This window comes from Oncorhynchus keta, chromosome 6, assembly GCF_023373465.1.
Source record: "Oncorhynchus keta strain PuntledgeMale-10-30-2019 chromosome 6, Oket_V2, whole genome shotgun sequence".
Taxonomy (NCBI): domain Eukaryota; kingdom Metazoa; phylum Chordata; class Actinopteri; order Salmoniformes; family Salmonidae; genus Oncorhynchus; species Oncorhynchus keta.
Genome location: NC_068426.1, coordinates 34,893,560 through 34,907,283, shown reverse-complemented (window position 1 = coordinate 34,907,283; position 13,724 = coordinate 34,893,560). Strand labels below are relative to the sequence as shown.

The window sequence follows — 13,724 nt, the reverse complement described above, 5'->3', positions numbered from 1 at the left end:
CCAAAGCACAGCCCCCACACCACGAGGGATATCTTCAGCCACCAACTTACCATCCTGAGACAAGTCCGAGTATAACCCACAAAGATCTCTGCCACGGTACAACCCAAGGGGGGGTGCCAACCCAGACAGGAAGATCACATCAGTGACTCAACCCACTCAAGTGACGCACCCCTCCTAAGGACGGTATGAAAGAGCCCTAGTAAGCCAGTGACTCAGCCCCTGTAATAGGGTTAGAGGCAGAAAATCCCAGTGGAAAGAGGGGAACCGGCCAGGCAGAGACCACAAGGGCGGTTCATTGCTCCAGAGCCTTTCCGTTCACCTTCACACTCCTGGGCCAGACTACACTCAATCATATGACCCACTGAAGAGATGAGTCTTCAGTAAAGACTTAAAGGTTAAGACCGAGTTTGCGTCTCTCACATGGGTAGGCAGACCATTCCATAAAAATTGAGCTCTATAGGAGAAAGCCCTGCCTCCAGCTGTTTGCTTAGAAATTCTAGGGACTATTAGGAGACCTGCGTCTTGTGACCGTAGCATACGTGATAGGTAAAGACCTTTTAGAGTTTAATTCGGGAGATGGTAACTCTTTAAACAACCACTCTCGTTGTGCCCCAAATTCCTAATTGTTACATGATTAATTTAATCGGGTAACAATTTAAGCACAGTTAGTTGATTAGATAAATAACAGTCATAAGATTAATGAAAGTAAAGTCACGACAGGGGACAAGTCAGGATCAAGGTAAAGATAAACAAGGCAAAGTACAGAGAGATCCTTCATGAAAACCTGCTCCAGAGCACTCAGGACCTCAGAATAGGGCAAAGTTCACCTTCCAACAGGACAACGACCCTAAGCACACAGCCAAGACAATGCAAGAGTGGCTTCGGGACAAATCTCTGAATGTTGTTGAGTGGCCCAGCCAGAGCCCGGACTTGAACCCGATCTAATATCTCTGGAGAGACCTGAAAATAGCTGTGCAGCGACGCTCCCCATCCAACCTGACAGAGCTTGAGAGGATCTGCGGAGAAGAATGGGAGAAACTCCCCAAATATAGGTGTGCAAAGCTTGTAGTGTCATATGCAAGACGTTTCGAGGCTGTAATCGCTGCCAAAGGTGCTTCAACAAAGTACTGACTAAATTATCTGAATAATGTGATATTTAAGTGTTTTATCTTTAATATGTTTGCAAAAATGTGAGAAAAAAACAATCGTTTTTGCTTTGTCATTAGGGGTTATTGTGTTTGGATTGATGAGGGAGAACATGTTTGTTTTTTATCCATTTCAGAATAAGGCTGTAATGTAACAATGTGGAAAAGTCAAGGGGTCTGAATACTTTCCAAATGCACTGTAAATACCGTAGAATTTTTATTTATTGAATTTTGTACAATACACCAGCTTGTTCAGTCATGGACATTCATGAAAACACATAAATAAAGATATTATTATGGGTTTGTTGGTTCACACGGAATTTGAGAATATGCATTCATAGGCATGCATTCTGTAAAACATGCAACCACATACACACAAACACACACACACACACAGAAAGGACTCAGCATTGTCTTGTCTCCAGGTAGTGCCTGGGCAATTAGAGTCTGTTTTGTGTCTTTCATCCATTTCACAGAATAGCTTTAACATTTTTTCCTGCTGTAGTATTCCCATTCCGGTTTTCCGGTTGTAGCCCTAGATGTGCACAGCACTACCATGCTTTTCCCAGGAGGAGGTAGAATGTTCCTGGGATCACAGCAGAGGATACACTCCTCCTCATTGCTCTGGGTGGTGGTTAACTCCACAGGGAATATTGAGAGGAGAGGACACTCCATACATCACAACACAGAACACACACCCCAGGCTAGAGAGACCGAGAGTGTGTGTGTGTGTGTGTGTGTGTGTGTGTGTGTGTGTGTGTGTGTGTGTGTGTGTGTGTGTGTGTGTGTGTGTGTGTGTGTGTGTGTGTGTGTGTGTGTGTGTGTGTGTGTGTGTGTGTGTGTGTGTGTGTGTGTGTGTGTGTGTGTGGTCTTGTGAGTTACTCATGCTCTCATCTTTATCTCAGATATAAAAAAAAAAACACCATTAGAGATTTCCTCTGTTCCAGTAAAACCCGTAGGCCATCACACAACAAACACACACAGTATTTAATAACTACTACTGCAGATCCTCTCTAAACCCAACATATTACATTACTGAGGCATTGGTCATATCAAAAACCCATATTTCACTTTTCATGTGTTTACATTCATTTCATACTCATAGTAAAACATAAAGGTGCATTTCTGACACTGAACACAAGACACAAATACAGCTGGGTTGTCCCCTATAAAACATGTCCGTCCCAGTGTATGAGTTCACGACAGAGGCCAGTCGCCATGCAAGGTGTAAAGCAACGCTTCCCAAACTCGGTCCTCGGGACCCCAAGGGGTGCACATTTGGGTTTTTGCCCCAACACTACACAGCTGATTCAAATGATCAAAGCGTGATGATTAGTTGATGACTTGAATCAGCTGTGTAGTGACAGGGCAACAACAACACAAACTGCACCCCTTGGGGTCCCGAGGACCGAGTTTGGGAAACACTGGTGAAAAGGATGTAAGGTTCTTTGTCTGTCTGTCCTTGGACACCTGGACAAACTCCCTTCACACACTACAAGTTCTTGAACACAGAGAACTCCAGGAACACATTCCACTGCACACGTTCTACCACACATTCTCCTGCCCAATCTGTGTCCTTGCGGTGGACAGTACCTGGTAATGTCTAAGAACACTCTCCTGATACTGCGTCCTTGTAGTTCAGAGTTGCCAGTCACAAGGCTAGAGGTAATGGCTGTGGGAATCCAGATATACAGACAGACAAATTATTCAACAGAGAGCAGCCTTGGTTTGCTTGTATAGAGAAAGATGCAAGCAGTGATATACTTAAGCAATAATGCACAAGGAGGTTTGGTATATGGCCGATATACCATGGCTGAAGGCTGTTCTTATGCAAGACGCAACGCGGGGTGCCTGGATACAGCCCTTAGCCGTGGTATATTGGCGATATATCACAAACCCCCAAGGTGCCTTATTGCTCTTATAAACTGGTTACCAACATAATTACAGCAGTGCAAAATAAATGTTTTGTCATAACCATGATATACCACGGCTGTCAGCCAATCAGCATTCAGGGTTCGAACCACCCAGTTTATAATGTAAATTGAGCAACATGTCCTCATGACTGATGGCCCTGTTTTGTTCCGATCAAGTTTTTTTTTCAGGTATATTGCGTCCCTCCCTCCCCTCCTCTCCCACTGCCCCCAATGGGAACATCAGAGCATCTTGATCTACTCCAGCATCCCATAGTTCAGCCTTTTGTTAATCTGATCTAACGGAATGTTCAGCAAAGGACGGACTCAGCAGATTGTCTGTGGTTTCTTACACAAGAAAGCTAAAATCTATCCTTACAGTATATCCACTCTGGAAGTCATTGTCCTTAGTGTCCTTACACAGCATATACTCTAAAATAAGGTGTCCCTTCTACAGTATCCACTCTAGAAGTTTGTCCCCTTGGTGTCCCTACAGAGGATCTTCTTGAAGGCCTTCCTGAAGTCCTGGTTGAAGATGGTGTATATGACAGGATTCAGACAGGAGTTGCAGTAGCCAATCCAGAAGAAGAACTTGAAGAGGGGATCAGGGAGAGAGCAGGTCTCAGGACAGATGGCCTGCAGCGAGTAGGAGAAGAAGAAAGGGAACCAGCAGATGACAAACACCCCGATTACCACAGCCAGGACAAACGTGAAGCGCTTCTCGCGATTCACCATGGCCTTGCGCCGAGACATTGGCGTGACCTGAGCCTTCCCTGGCCTGTCAAAGGCCAGCTCTGTGCTGGTGGGTGTGGCAACAGTCTTTTTGAACTTGTGAGAGGTCAGAGAAGAGAGAGGTTGAATTTTTAACCCTGCACCTCCAGACTTTGACCCTCCATTATTCTTAACTGTCCTGTTCCCTCCCTCCCCCTTTCTTTTTCCACTCATCTCTGCCTCTGCCTCGGAGCCAGAGCTGAAGCTGTCATCATTGGTGGTGTTTCTCTGTCTCTTCTCCTGTCTCTCACCCTGTCTGTGGGTCTCCCCAGGTTGGGTTTCTGCAAGGGGGAGTGTGGGGGAGAGAGCTATGGTGGGTGAGGGAGGCTGGGGTGAGGTGGGGACAGAGGTTGGTGAAGAAGGCTGGGTCTGTGGTTGTGGTTCAATCTGTGGGCCGGTAGGGGTCTTGGCCTGGGTCTCGCTCTGGGGAGGAGGAGATGGGGGGGAGGAGACAGGGAGACTCTTCGAAGGTACGGCATCCTTGGATTGTCCGTTTGCTTTCCCTCCCTCCCCTCTGTTGTGCTGTAGTTGGCTGAGGGGCTTGGGCTGGGGGGTAATGACAGGTCCAGGTGCGTGGGCTGTTGGAGTGTTGCTAGACGCGTTGCCGGGAGTTGTGTTAAGGTTGGGTTTTTCCCCTGGCGGACATCTTGTGTGTTGCTTGGCAATCTGATAGATCCTGATGTAGACCCCGATCATGATGAGACACGGGGCGAAGAACGAGCCGATGGTGGAGTAGAGAATATACCAACGCTCGTTGTTCAGCTCACACACCTCCACCCCTCCCTCGCTCTTATCCAGGGAGAGGAGGGGAGGGAAGGAGATGGCGGCCGAGAGAAGCCAGACCACCACGATGGCCGCCTTGATGCGCGCGGGGGTTCGTTGGGCGCCATAGGACACGGGCCGGGAGATGGACAGGTAGCGGTCCAATGAGATGGCACAGAGGTGAGCGATGGAGGACGTGCAGAAGAGGACATCCAACGCCAGGTAGATCTCACACCACAGTGAGCGGAACGCCCAGTATCCCTGGAGCTCATTGGCCAGAGAGAAGGGGATGATGAGGGTAGCCACCAGGATGTCAGCTGCGGCCAGCGAGACCAGGAAGAGGTTCTGTGGGCCGCGGAGCGAGCGCGAGGTCAGTACGGCGATGATGACCAGGATGTTGCCCACGATGGTGAGGATCATCATGAGGGTGATCGCGGTGGCGAACAACGCAGTGGCCTCTGGGGAATAGGGTGCGGTTCGCAGTACTGTCTGGTTGCAGGGGGTGGGGCCAAAGGTGAAGCTGATGTTCAGGTTCACCCTTGGCCCTGACAGGCATGTAATATCTGGAATCATGGCCATGACGATGCCAGCTGAAGCTAGAATTTTGGAGAAAACTCAAACTCACAGGGACAGCGAATTCTGTTTAGAGTGAGTGAAGGTGAAAGTAGAGATAGGTTTCTGTTATCTGCTAGCTTAATCCCTTGAGGAAGACTTGTTGTCCAGTGAGAGTGCAGTAAATGGAGGGGCTCTGACGCAGAAACAGAGACATGGCTGTTAGGCTCAAGAGGCGTCCACTTGGAACTTTACGCACTAGATGATTGAATTAAAATGAGAGAGAAAAAAAAGATTGTACCGCTTTGCCCAAGGCATCACCGAGACTAACAACTTTGCCCGTGTGAAAATATCATTTTGTTCCTCCAGTCACGCACTTTCTCTTTCATGTCTCTTTTCAACATCCAGGTGCGGATATATCCACTAAATCGTTATTGGATATTCAAATAAATAATTACTTCATTAATCTAATTTAATCAGGCAATTAAATGACTAAGTATCTATTAACTAACACACACACAGCTGATGCTTGGATAGTTATTCTTCTGGGGAAAATTATTAAATTGCTTGAACAAGCGCTAGAAAAATGTGTCATCCAAACGTAGTGCTTGAAGCAGTAAAGGTCCTTCAGGCAATCCATAGACCGTGTTCTATTTAAATTCAATTCATTGAAGTAAAACGTCCTTAATTATAGCCTACCATGAAATCGGAACACTCCCCGAATCTCACCAGCGCAATGAAGCGCACCAGGATGCAGAGACGCATGGAATGATACTTGGGCTGATGAAATGCCTTTTAAAAAGTTGCTATTCATTCACATTCGTAGTGAAACCATATCACGCAATAGAGACAGTTTGAATATGTAAAAAGTCACCCAACAATCTGCGCTCCTCAGCTTCCATCTGTCCAAAAGGACTAGGTGCCGAAACGAGACCCGCACTGAGCCGTCATCGTCAATAGATAAGCAATGAGTCCGAGAAGACTTCAGCCACAAACATCAGATCAGTTAATTAAATTGTAGGGAGAGAAAAAACAAACATATTCCTTTATCTTTCGATTGTTTGATATAGGGTATAGGCCTATGCTTTATAGTTCCTCTGAGCGCTGTGCAAGACTGGAATACAAAGGGTGATGAAAACACCTCACTGATTACATGATGATAATGTAATCATATTTATCCCCATTATACTGAATTATTCCTCTCTTTTTTCCCGGTCTTTGATTATGCGCAACTCGACCAGGTCCACATTCTGTCAATGACGCACCGATAACAATAAAGACGAACTTATTTCTGATTCAACTTCATTTTTCCTTCAATAGTGGTTGAATAATGAGCATATCTTGCGTATCCAGTTTGATGTTACTTTTTCTTTCACAAAGACGCACCGGCTTCGTGCCCCGTCCAACTGAGCTCCGTTAACTGCCCGAGCCGGGTTAATAACCGCGCCTCGATCTCCGCCCGTCTAACAGAAATGATGTCACGCAGCGTCAGGCAGTGGACCCTGTGACCATCACTGAGACATACACTCTACACACACACACGCCTACGATGCCAATGCAACCAGTGCGACACAGCCTGTTGAGGTGCAGAGTTGAGATAGCTGTATTGATCTGGCTGGTAGTGTGGTTTAAGATGGGATGGCAGCAGTGGAGGCTGCTGAGGGGAGGAAGGCTCATAATAATGGATGGAATAGAATGGCTGGAATGGAGTGAATGGAATAATATCAAGCATGTGTTGGATGCCAGTCCACGGACTCCATTCCAGCTATTATTATGAGCCGTCCTCCCCTCAGCAGCCTCCACTGGAGGGCAGAGGGCATGAGAAAAGACATCATATCTCCTGTCTTCCTCCCTGAGACAGAGAAGAGAGAGAGAGAGAGAGAGTGTGTGTGTGTGTGTGTGTGTGTGTGTGTGTGTGTGTGTGTGTGTGTGTGTGTGTGTGTGTGTGTGTGTGTGTGTGTGTGTGTGTGTGTGTGTGTGTGTGTGTGTGTGTGTGTGTGTGTGTGATGGGCAGAGAGTAGAGGGCAGACAGAACCATTCGTCAAACCCAGCAAACACTCAAAACCACCTAGTGTCTTTACTGGACCAGGAAATGAGCAGCTGACAGAAAACTCACACACAAGGTCTCAGGTAAGGATTATATTCAATGATACAGCGTAGTGCCGAGAAACTTCTTAATCATGAAGAACGAAGACATGGCTCCATTTCACCAAAGGGACAAAATAATAATGGCTAATAATCATTTTAATTATACAAAAATTGTTGGCCCAAGTTCTACGTCCAGTCTCTCCTCTACTCAAATTTCCCAATGGCTGAGAATAATATAGGATGTTATGCTAATTACAGTCCATCCCCAAAGCAGCTGTTCAGCTTTCCTTCAGATCGTTTTTTAGGCTGGTGCTCCTCTGTCTCCTAGTGGTGGCGGCAGGCTCCTGCAGCCTGAGAGACAGGGTGGAAGACGTGGGATTCCCATGGGCCTTAAAGCTCAATTCCGTTGTTGCTACAAACATTTTTAGACTTAGAAGTTAATGATAAACAGTATGCCCATAGATTCTTACACAATAAAAACGTGTAAATACCTCATGAGCTTAGTTCAACTGTTGTACATCAGAGCCCAAGATATACGTTTGCTTTGCTCCAATGTTTGTCAGTGTCACGTTCTGACCTTTATTTTCTGTGTTTTGTGTTTAGTTAGTATGGTCAGGGCGTGAGTTGGGTGGGCAGTCTATGTTTGTTTGTCTAGGTTTTGGGAATTTCTATGTTTCGGCCTAGTATGGTTCTCAATCAGAGGCAGGTGTCATTAGTTGTCTCTGATTGAGAATCATACTTAGGTGGCCTGGGTTTCACTGTGTGTTTGTGGGTGATTGTTTCCTGTCTTTGTGTATGCACCAGATAGGACTGTAATTTGAGTTTTCACGTTTTCTTGTTTTGTTAGTATTTTCATGTGTACCTTAAAGCATTAAAATAGTACCATGGAAAATTACCACGCCGCGTATTGGTCCTCTGATCCGTTTCGCCTCTCTTCTTCGGAAGAAGAGGAGGCAACTCGTTACAGAATCACCCACCACAATCGGACCAAGCGGCGTGGTAAAGGACAGCGACGACAGCAGCAGCAGCATCAACAACAGAGGCCACCATCACAGGACTCCTGGACATGGGAGCAGATATTGAACGGAGAGGGACCCTGGGCACGGGCTGGGGAAAATCGCAGCCCCAAAGCAGAGCTGGAGGCAGCGAAAGCTGATCGGCGGCAATATGAGGAGCCAGCACGGCAGTGCGACAGGTACGAGAGGCAGCCCCAAATTTTTTTTTGGGGGGGGCACACGAGGGGTGGTACTAAGCCAGGTAGCAGACCTGAGCTCACTCCTCGTGCTTATTATGAGCAGCGCATTACTGGTCAGGCACCGTGTTATGCGGTTGAGCGCACGGTGTCGCCAGTGCGTGTCCATAGCCCGGTGCGCTATAGGGCAGCCCCCGAGAGTGCCATGCGAGTGTGGGCATTGAGCCAGGGCGTATGGTGCCTGCTCAGCGGGTCTGGTCGCCGGTACGCAGTCTGGGTCCAGGTTATCCTGCGCCGGCTCTGCGTGCTGTGTCTCCGGGGCGCTGGGAGGGTGCAGTGCGTCCTCTGCCTGCGCTCCGCTCGTACCGGGCAACTGTGGGAGTGGAGCCTAGGGGAGAGGTGCGTGTAGTAAGCACTAGATCTCCCGTGCTTACCCACAGCCCGGTTCAACCTGTGCCTGCACTTTTGAGGGTCCGGGCTCGAGTAGTTGTCCAGCCTGGGGAAGTGGTGCCAAGGTTGCGCACCAGAGCTCCAGTGCTCCCCCACAGCCCGGTCTTTCAGGCTCCTCCTAACACCAAGCCTCCTGAAAGTCTCCCCAGCCTGGTAGTTCCTGTGGCAGCCCCACGCACCAGGCTGTCTCTCAGTCTCCTCCCTGCAGGTGCTCCCGCCTGTCCGGCGCCGCTGCCGGAGCGTTCCGCCTGTCCGGCGCCGCTGCCGGAGCCTCCCGCCTGTCCGGCGCCGCTGCCGGAGCCTCCCGCCTGTCCGGCGCCGCTGCCGGAGCCTCCCGCCTGTCCGGAGCCTCCCGCCTGTCCGGCGCCGCTGCCGGAGCCTCCCGCCTGTCTGGCGCCACTGCCGGAGCCTCCCGCCTGTCCGGCGCCGCTGCCGGAGCCTCCCGCCTGTCCGGCGCCACTGCTGGAGCGTCCCGCCTGTCCGGCGCCGCTGCCTCCTGTAGCAGCTCCACGCACCAGGCTGTCTCTCTGTCTCCTCTCTGCAGGTGCTCCCGCCTGTCCGGCGCCGCTGCCGGAGCCTCCCGCCTGTCCGGCGCCGCTGCCGGAGCCTCCCGCCTGTCCGGCGCCGCTGCCGGAGCCTCCCGCCTGTCCGGGCGCCGCTGCCGGAGCCTCCCGCCTGTCCGGGAGCCTCCCGCCTGTCCGGCGCCGCTGCCGGAGCCTCTCGCCTGTCCGGCGCCGCTGCCGGAGCCTCCCGCCTGTCCGGCGCTGCTGCCGGAGCCTCCCGCCTGTCCGGCGCCGCTGCCGGAGCCTCCCGCCTGTCCGGCGCCGCTGCCGGAGCGTCCCGCCTGTCTGGCGCCGCTGCCGGAGCGTCCCGCCTGTCTGGCGCCGCTGCCGGAGCGTCCCGCCTGTCTGGCGCCGCTGCCGGAGCGTCCCGCCTGTCTGGCGCCGCTGCCGGAGCGTCCCTCCTGTCCGGCGCCGCTGCCGGAGCCTCCCGCCTGTCCGGCGCCGCTGCCAGAGCGTCCCGCCTGTCCGGCGCCGCTGCCGGAGCCCCTCAGCCCAGAGGCGCCAGAGCCCCTCAGCCCAGAGGCGCCAGAGCCCCTCAGCCCAGAGGCGCCAGAGCCCCTCAGCCCAGAGGCGCCAGAGCCCCTCAGCCCAGAAGCGCCAGAGCCCCTGTCCCTCTGTCCAGAGCCCCTGTCCCTCTGTCCAGAGCTTCTGCCCCTCTGTCCCGAGCTGCCCCTCTGTCCAGTGGGGTCATTGAGAGGGGTTGCCATGGTGAGAAAGCCACGGAGGCGGACAAAGACAATGGTGAAGTGGGGTCCGCGTCCCGCGCCAGAACCGCCACCGCGGACAGATGCCCACCCAGACCCTCCCCTATAGGTCAAGGTTTTGCGGCCGGAGTCCGCACCTTTGGGGGGGGGTACTGTCACGTTCTGACCTTTATTTTCTGTGTTTTGTGTTTAGTTAGTATGGTCAGGGCGTGAGTTGGGTGGGCAGTCTATGTTTGTTTGTCTAGGTTTTGGGAATTTCTATGTTTCGGCCTAGTATGGTTCTCAATCAGAGGCAGGTGTCATTAGTTGTCTCTGATTGAGAATCATACTTAGGTGGCCTGGGTTTCACTGTGTGTTTGTGGGTGATTGTTTCCTGTCTTTGTGTATGCACCAGATAGGACTGTAATTTGAGTTTTCACGTTTTCTTGTTTTGTTAGTATTTTCATGTGTACCTTAAAGCATTAAAATAGTACCATGGAAAATTACCACGCCGCGTATTGGTCCTCTGATCCGTTTCGCCTCTCTTCTTCGGAAGAAGAGGAGGCAACTCGTTACAGTCAGTAATGTAAACAAACACTGTATAGCCTCAAGACATGGTTAAAACTATACTGAACAAAAATGTCAAATGCAACAATTTCAAATATTTTACTTGAGTTACAGTTAAGGAAATCCATCACTTGAAATAAACAAACTAGGCCCTAATCTGTGGATTTCACATGACTGGGCAGGAGCTCAGCCATGGGTGGGGATGGGCCCACCCGGGATGGGCCCACCCACTGGGTAGCCAGGCCCAGCCACTGGGTAGCCAGGCCCAGCCAATCAGAATTAGTTTTTCCCCACAAAAGGGCTTTATTACAGACAGAAATTACACCTCAGTTTCATCAGCTGTCCAAGTGGTTGATCTCAGAAGATCCCACAGGTGAAGAAGCCGGATGTGGAGGTCCTGGGCTGGCGTGGTTACACGTGTTCTGCAGCTGTGAGGCCAGTTTGACGTATAGCCAAATTCTCTCAAATGACGTTGGAGGTGGCTTAAGGTAGAGAAATGAACATTAAATTCCCTGGCAACAGCTCCGGTGGACATACCTGCCGTCAAAATGCCAATTGCATGCTACTTCAAAACGTGTGACCAAATGAACTTTTAAGAAGGCACACCTGTTAATGTAAATGCATTCCAAGTGACTACCTCATGAAGCTGGTTGAGAGAATGCAAAGAGTGTGCAAAGCTGTCATCAAGGCACAGGTTGGCTATTTTGAAGAATCTCAAATCTAAAATACATTTTGATTTGTTTAACACTTCTTTGGTTATTACATGATTCCATACGTGTTATTTCATAGTTTTAATATCTTCACTATTATTCTACAATGTAGAAAATGGTCAAAATAAATAAAAACCCTGGAATGACTAGGTGTGTTCACACTTTTGACTGGTACTGTCTATATCCATTGATTCTGGAATAATATAACTTATAAATGTCTCATGAGCTTAGTTAGTTCAACTGTCACACTCCATGAGAACCCAAAATATACGCTTGTTTTTCTCCAATGTTAGTGAACATTGTAAATGTAAACAAACACTGTATTTCCTCATAACGTGTTTGAAACAATACTTTTGATATTGTGGATGGTCAGTCCTTGCATCCATAGCTCTGTCTATTAATCTGAGTGGTTACATTTCTCCAGGCCCATTCCTCAGATATTAACCAAAACAAAGGAGTGCCCTGTGTATTTGCCTTTTAAACAGCTGCATATTATCAAGATATCAAAGTGTCACCAACCTAAAGGTAAACAACAGGCCGATAGCAAATGGCATTCATTTTTTCATATGTAAATATAACTTTTCAGTAGTGCTCAAAGCATGCCATTCCATGAGCGCAGCATTTATATTTCAACTCAAATCAATGATCCCAATCAGCCCTCCATGACAACACAATCATAAACAACAGAGTAGGGCTGGCTAATAAGTCCTTAGTTCTGGGGTTATGCTCAGGTTAAACAATTTGGCTAATCTATACTTCCATATTTCCAAATCCTATTCTTGAAGATTAAGGGGTATAACATTTATTGGAATTACTGGAATTCTGATAGAATTATTATTAATATAAAGATAGAATTTAATAATGTATTATTATTATTATTATATGAAGGAGAAAGTTAACATGTTAACATGCAGATGTATGCAAATGATACAGTTCTGTATGTACACTAAAAAAATAGACAGCTAGATAAGCTATGGTACATGTTTCTTAAATGGATGACTAATTCTTGCCTGCATTTAAATATCGACAAGACTGTTTGTATGTACTTCTCTGAGAAATACATTGATTCTTCTCAATGAGCTGTTCTTGTTCATGGGGAGTATCTGAAAGTTGTGTCTAACTTAGGGTATCTCGGTGTCATTTTGGACTCCAACTCGACATTTAAGAAATTTGTGAAGAAGGTGGTTAACACGGTCAAGTTTGGATTTTCCAACTTTAGGTTTATAAGACCGTTCCTTCCTCTGGAGGCCACCAAACCATATATGCATGCTATGATCTTCTCACATCTGAGATATTGCCTCACATGCTGGTCACAAGCAGAAGCTACTATTCGGAAACCAATTGAATCACTCTACAAACAAACACTTAAGATTTTTGATAACAAACCAAACTGTTACCACCATTGTCATATCATATACAAACACAATTCATATAGTTTGGATAGCTTTAAGCATTACATTTACATTTACATTTAAGTCATTTAGCAGACGCTCTTATCCAGAGCGACTTACAAATTGGTGCATACACCTTATGACATCCAGTGGAACAGCCACTTTACAATAGTGCATCTAAATCTTTTTAGGGGGGTGAGAAGGATTACTTACCCTATCCTAGGTATTCCTTGAAGAGGTGGGGTTTCAGGTGTCTCCGGAAGGTGGTGATGGACTCCGCTGTCCTGGCGTCGTGAGGGAGTTTGTTCCACCATTGGGGGGCCAGAGCAGCGAACAGTTTTGACTGGGCTGAGCGGGAACAGCGGGAACTGTACTTCCTCAGTGGTAGGGAGGCGAGCAGGCCAGAGGTGGATGAACGCAGTGCCCTTGTTTGGGTGTAGGGCCTGATCAGAGCCTGGAGGTACTGAGGTGCCGTTCCCCTCACAGCTCCGTAGGCAAGCACCATGGTCTTGTAGCGGATGCGAGCTTCAACTGGAAGCCAGTGGAGAGAGCGGAGGAGCGGGGTGACGTGAGAGAACTTGGGAAGGTTGAACACCAGACGGGCTGCGGCGTTCTGGATGAGTTGTAGGGGTTTAATGGCACAGGCAGGGAGCCCAGCCAACAGCGAGTTGCAGTAATCAAGACGGGAGATGACAAGTGCCTGGATTAGGACCTGCGCCGCTTCCTGTGTGAGGCAGGGTCGTACTCTGCGGATGTTGTAGAGCATGAACCTACAGGAACGGGACACCGCCTTGATGTTAGTTGAGAACGACAGGGTGTTGTCCAGGATCACGCCAAGGTTCTTAGCGCTCTGGGAGGAGGACACAATGGAGTTGTCAACCGTGATGGCGAGATCATGGAACGGGCAGTCCTTCCCGGGAGGAAGAGGAGCTCCGTCTTG

The 13,724-nt window shown here is 49.0% G+C and overlaps 1 protein-coding gene across 1 annotated transcript; it reads right to left on the bottom strand.

The window, feature by feature from the left end:
* Nucleotides 1–1,345: 1,345 nt before the first annotated feature.
* LOC118385441 (alpha-2B adrenergic receptor) lies at nucleotides 1,346–6,673 on the bottom strand. The gene has a single exon (XM_035772577.2). The coding sequence runs from the start codon at nucleotides 5,165–5,167 to the stop codon at nucleotides 3,521–3,523; it is 1,647 nt and encodes a 548-aa protein (XP_035628470.1). The 5' UTR covers nucleotides 5,168–6,673; the 3' UTR covers nucleotides 1,346–3,520.
* Nucleotides 6,674–13,724: the final 7,051 nt, after the last annotated feature.

Bases quoted from the DNA above. Each gene is read 5' to 3' on its own strand.
- LOC118385441 (XM_035772577.2), bottom strand. From the start codon at position 5,167: ATGGCCATGATTCCAGATATTACATGCCTGTCAGGGCCAAGGGTGAAC.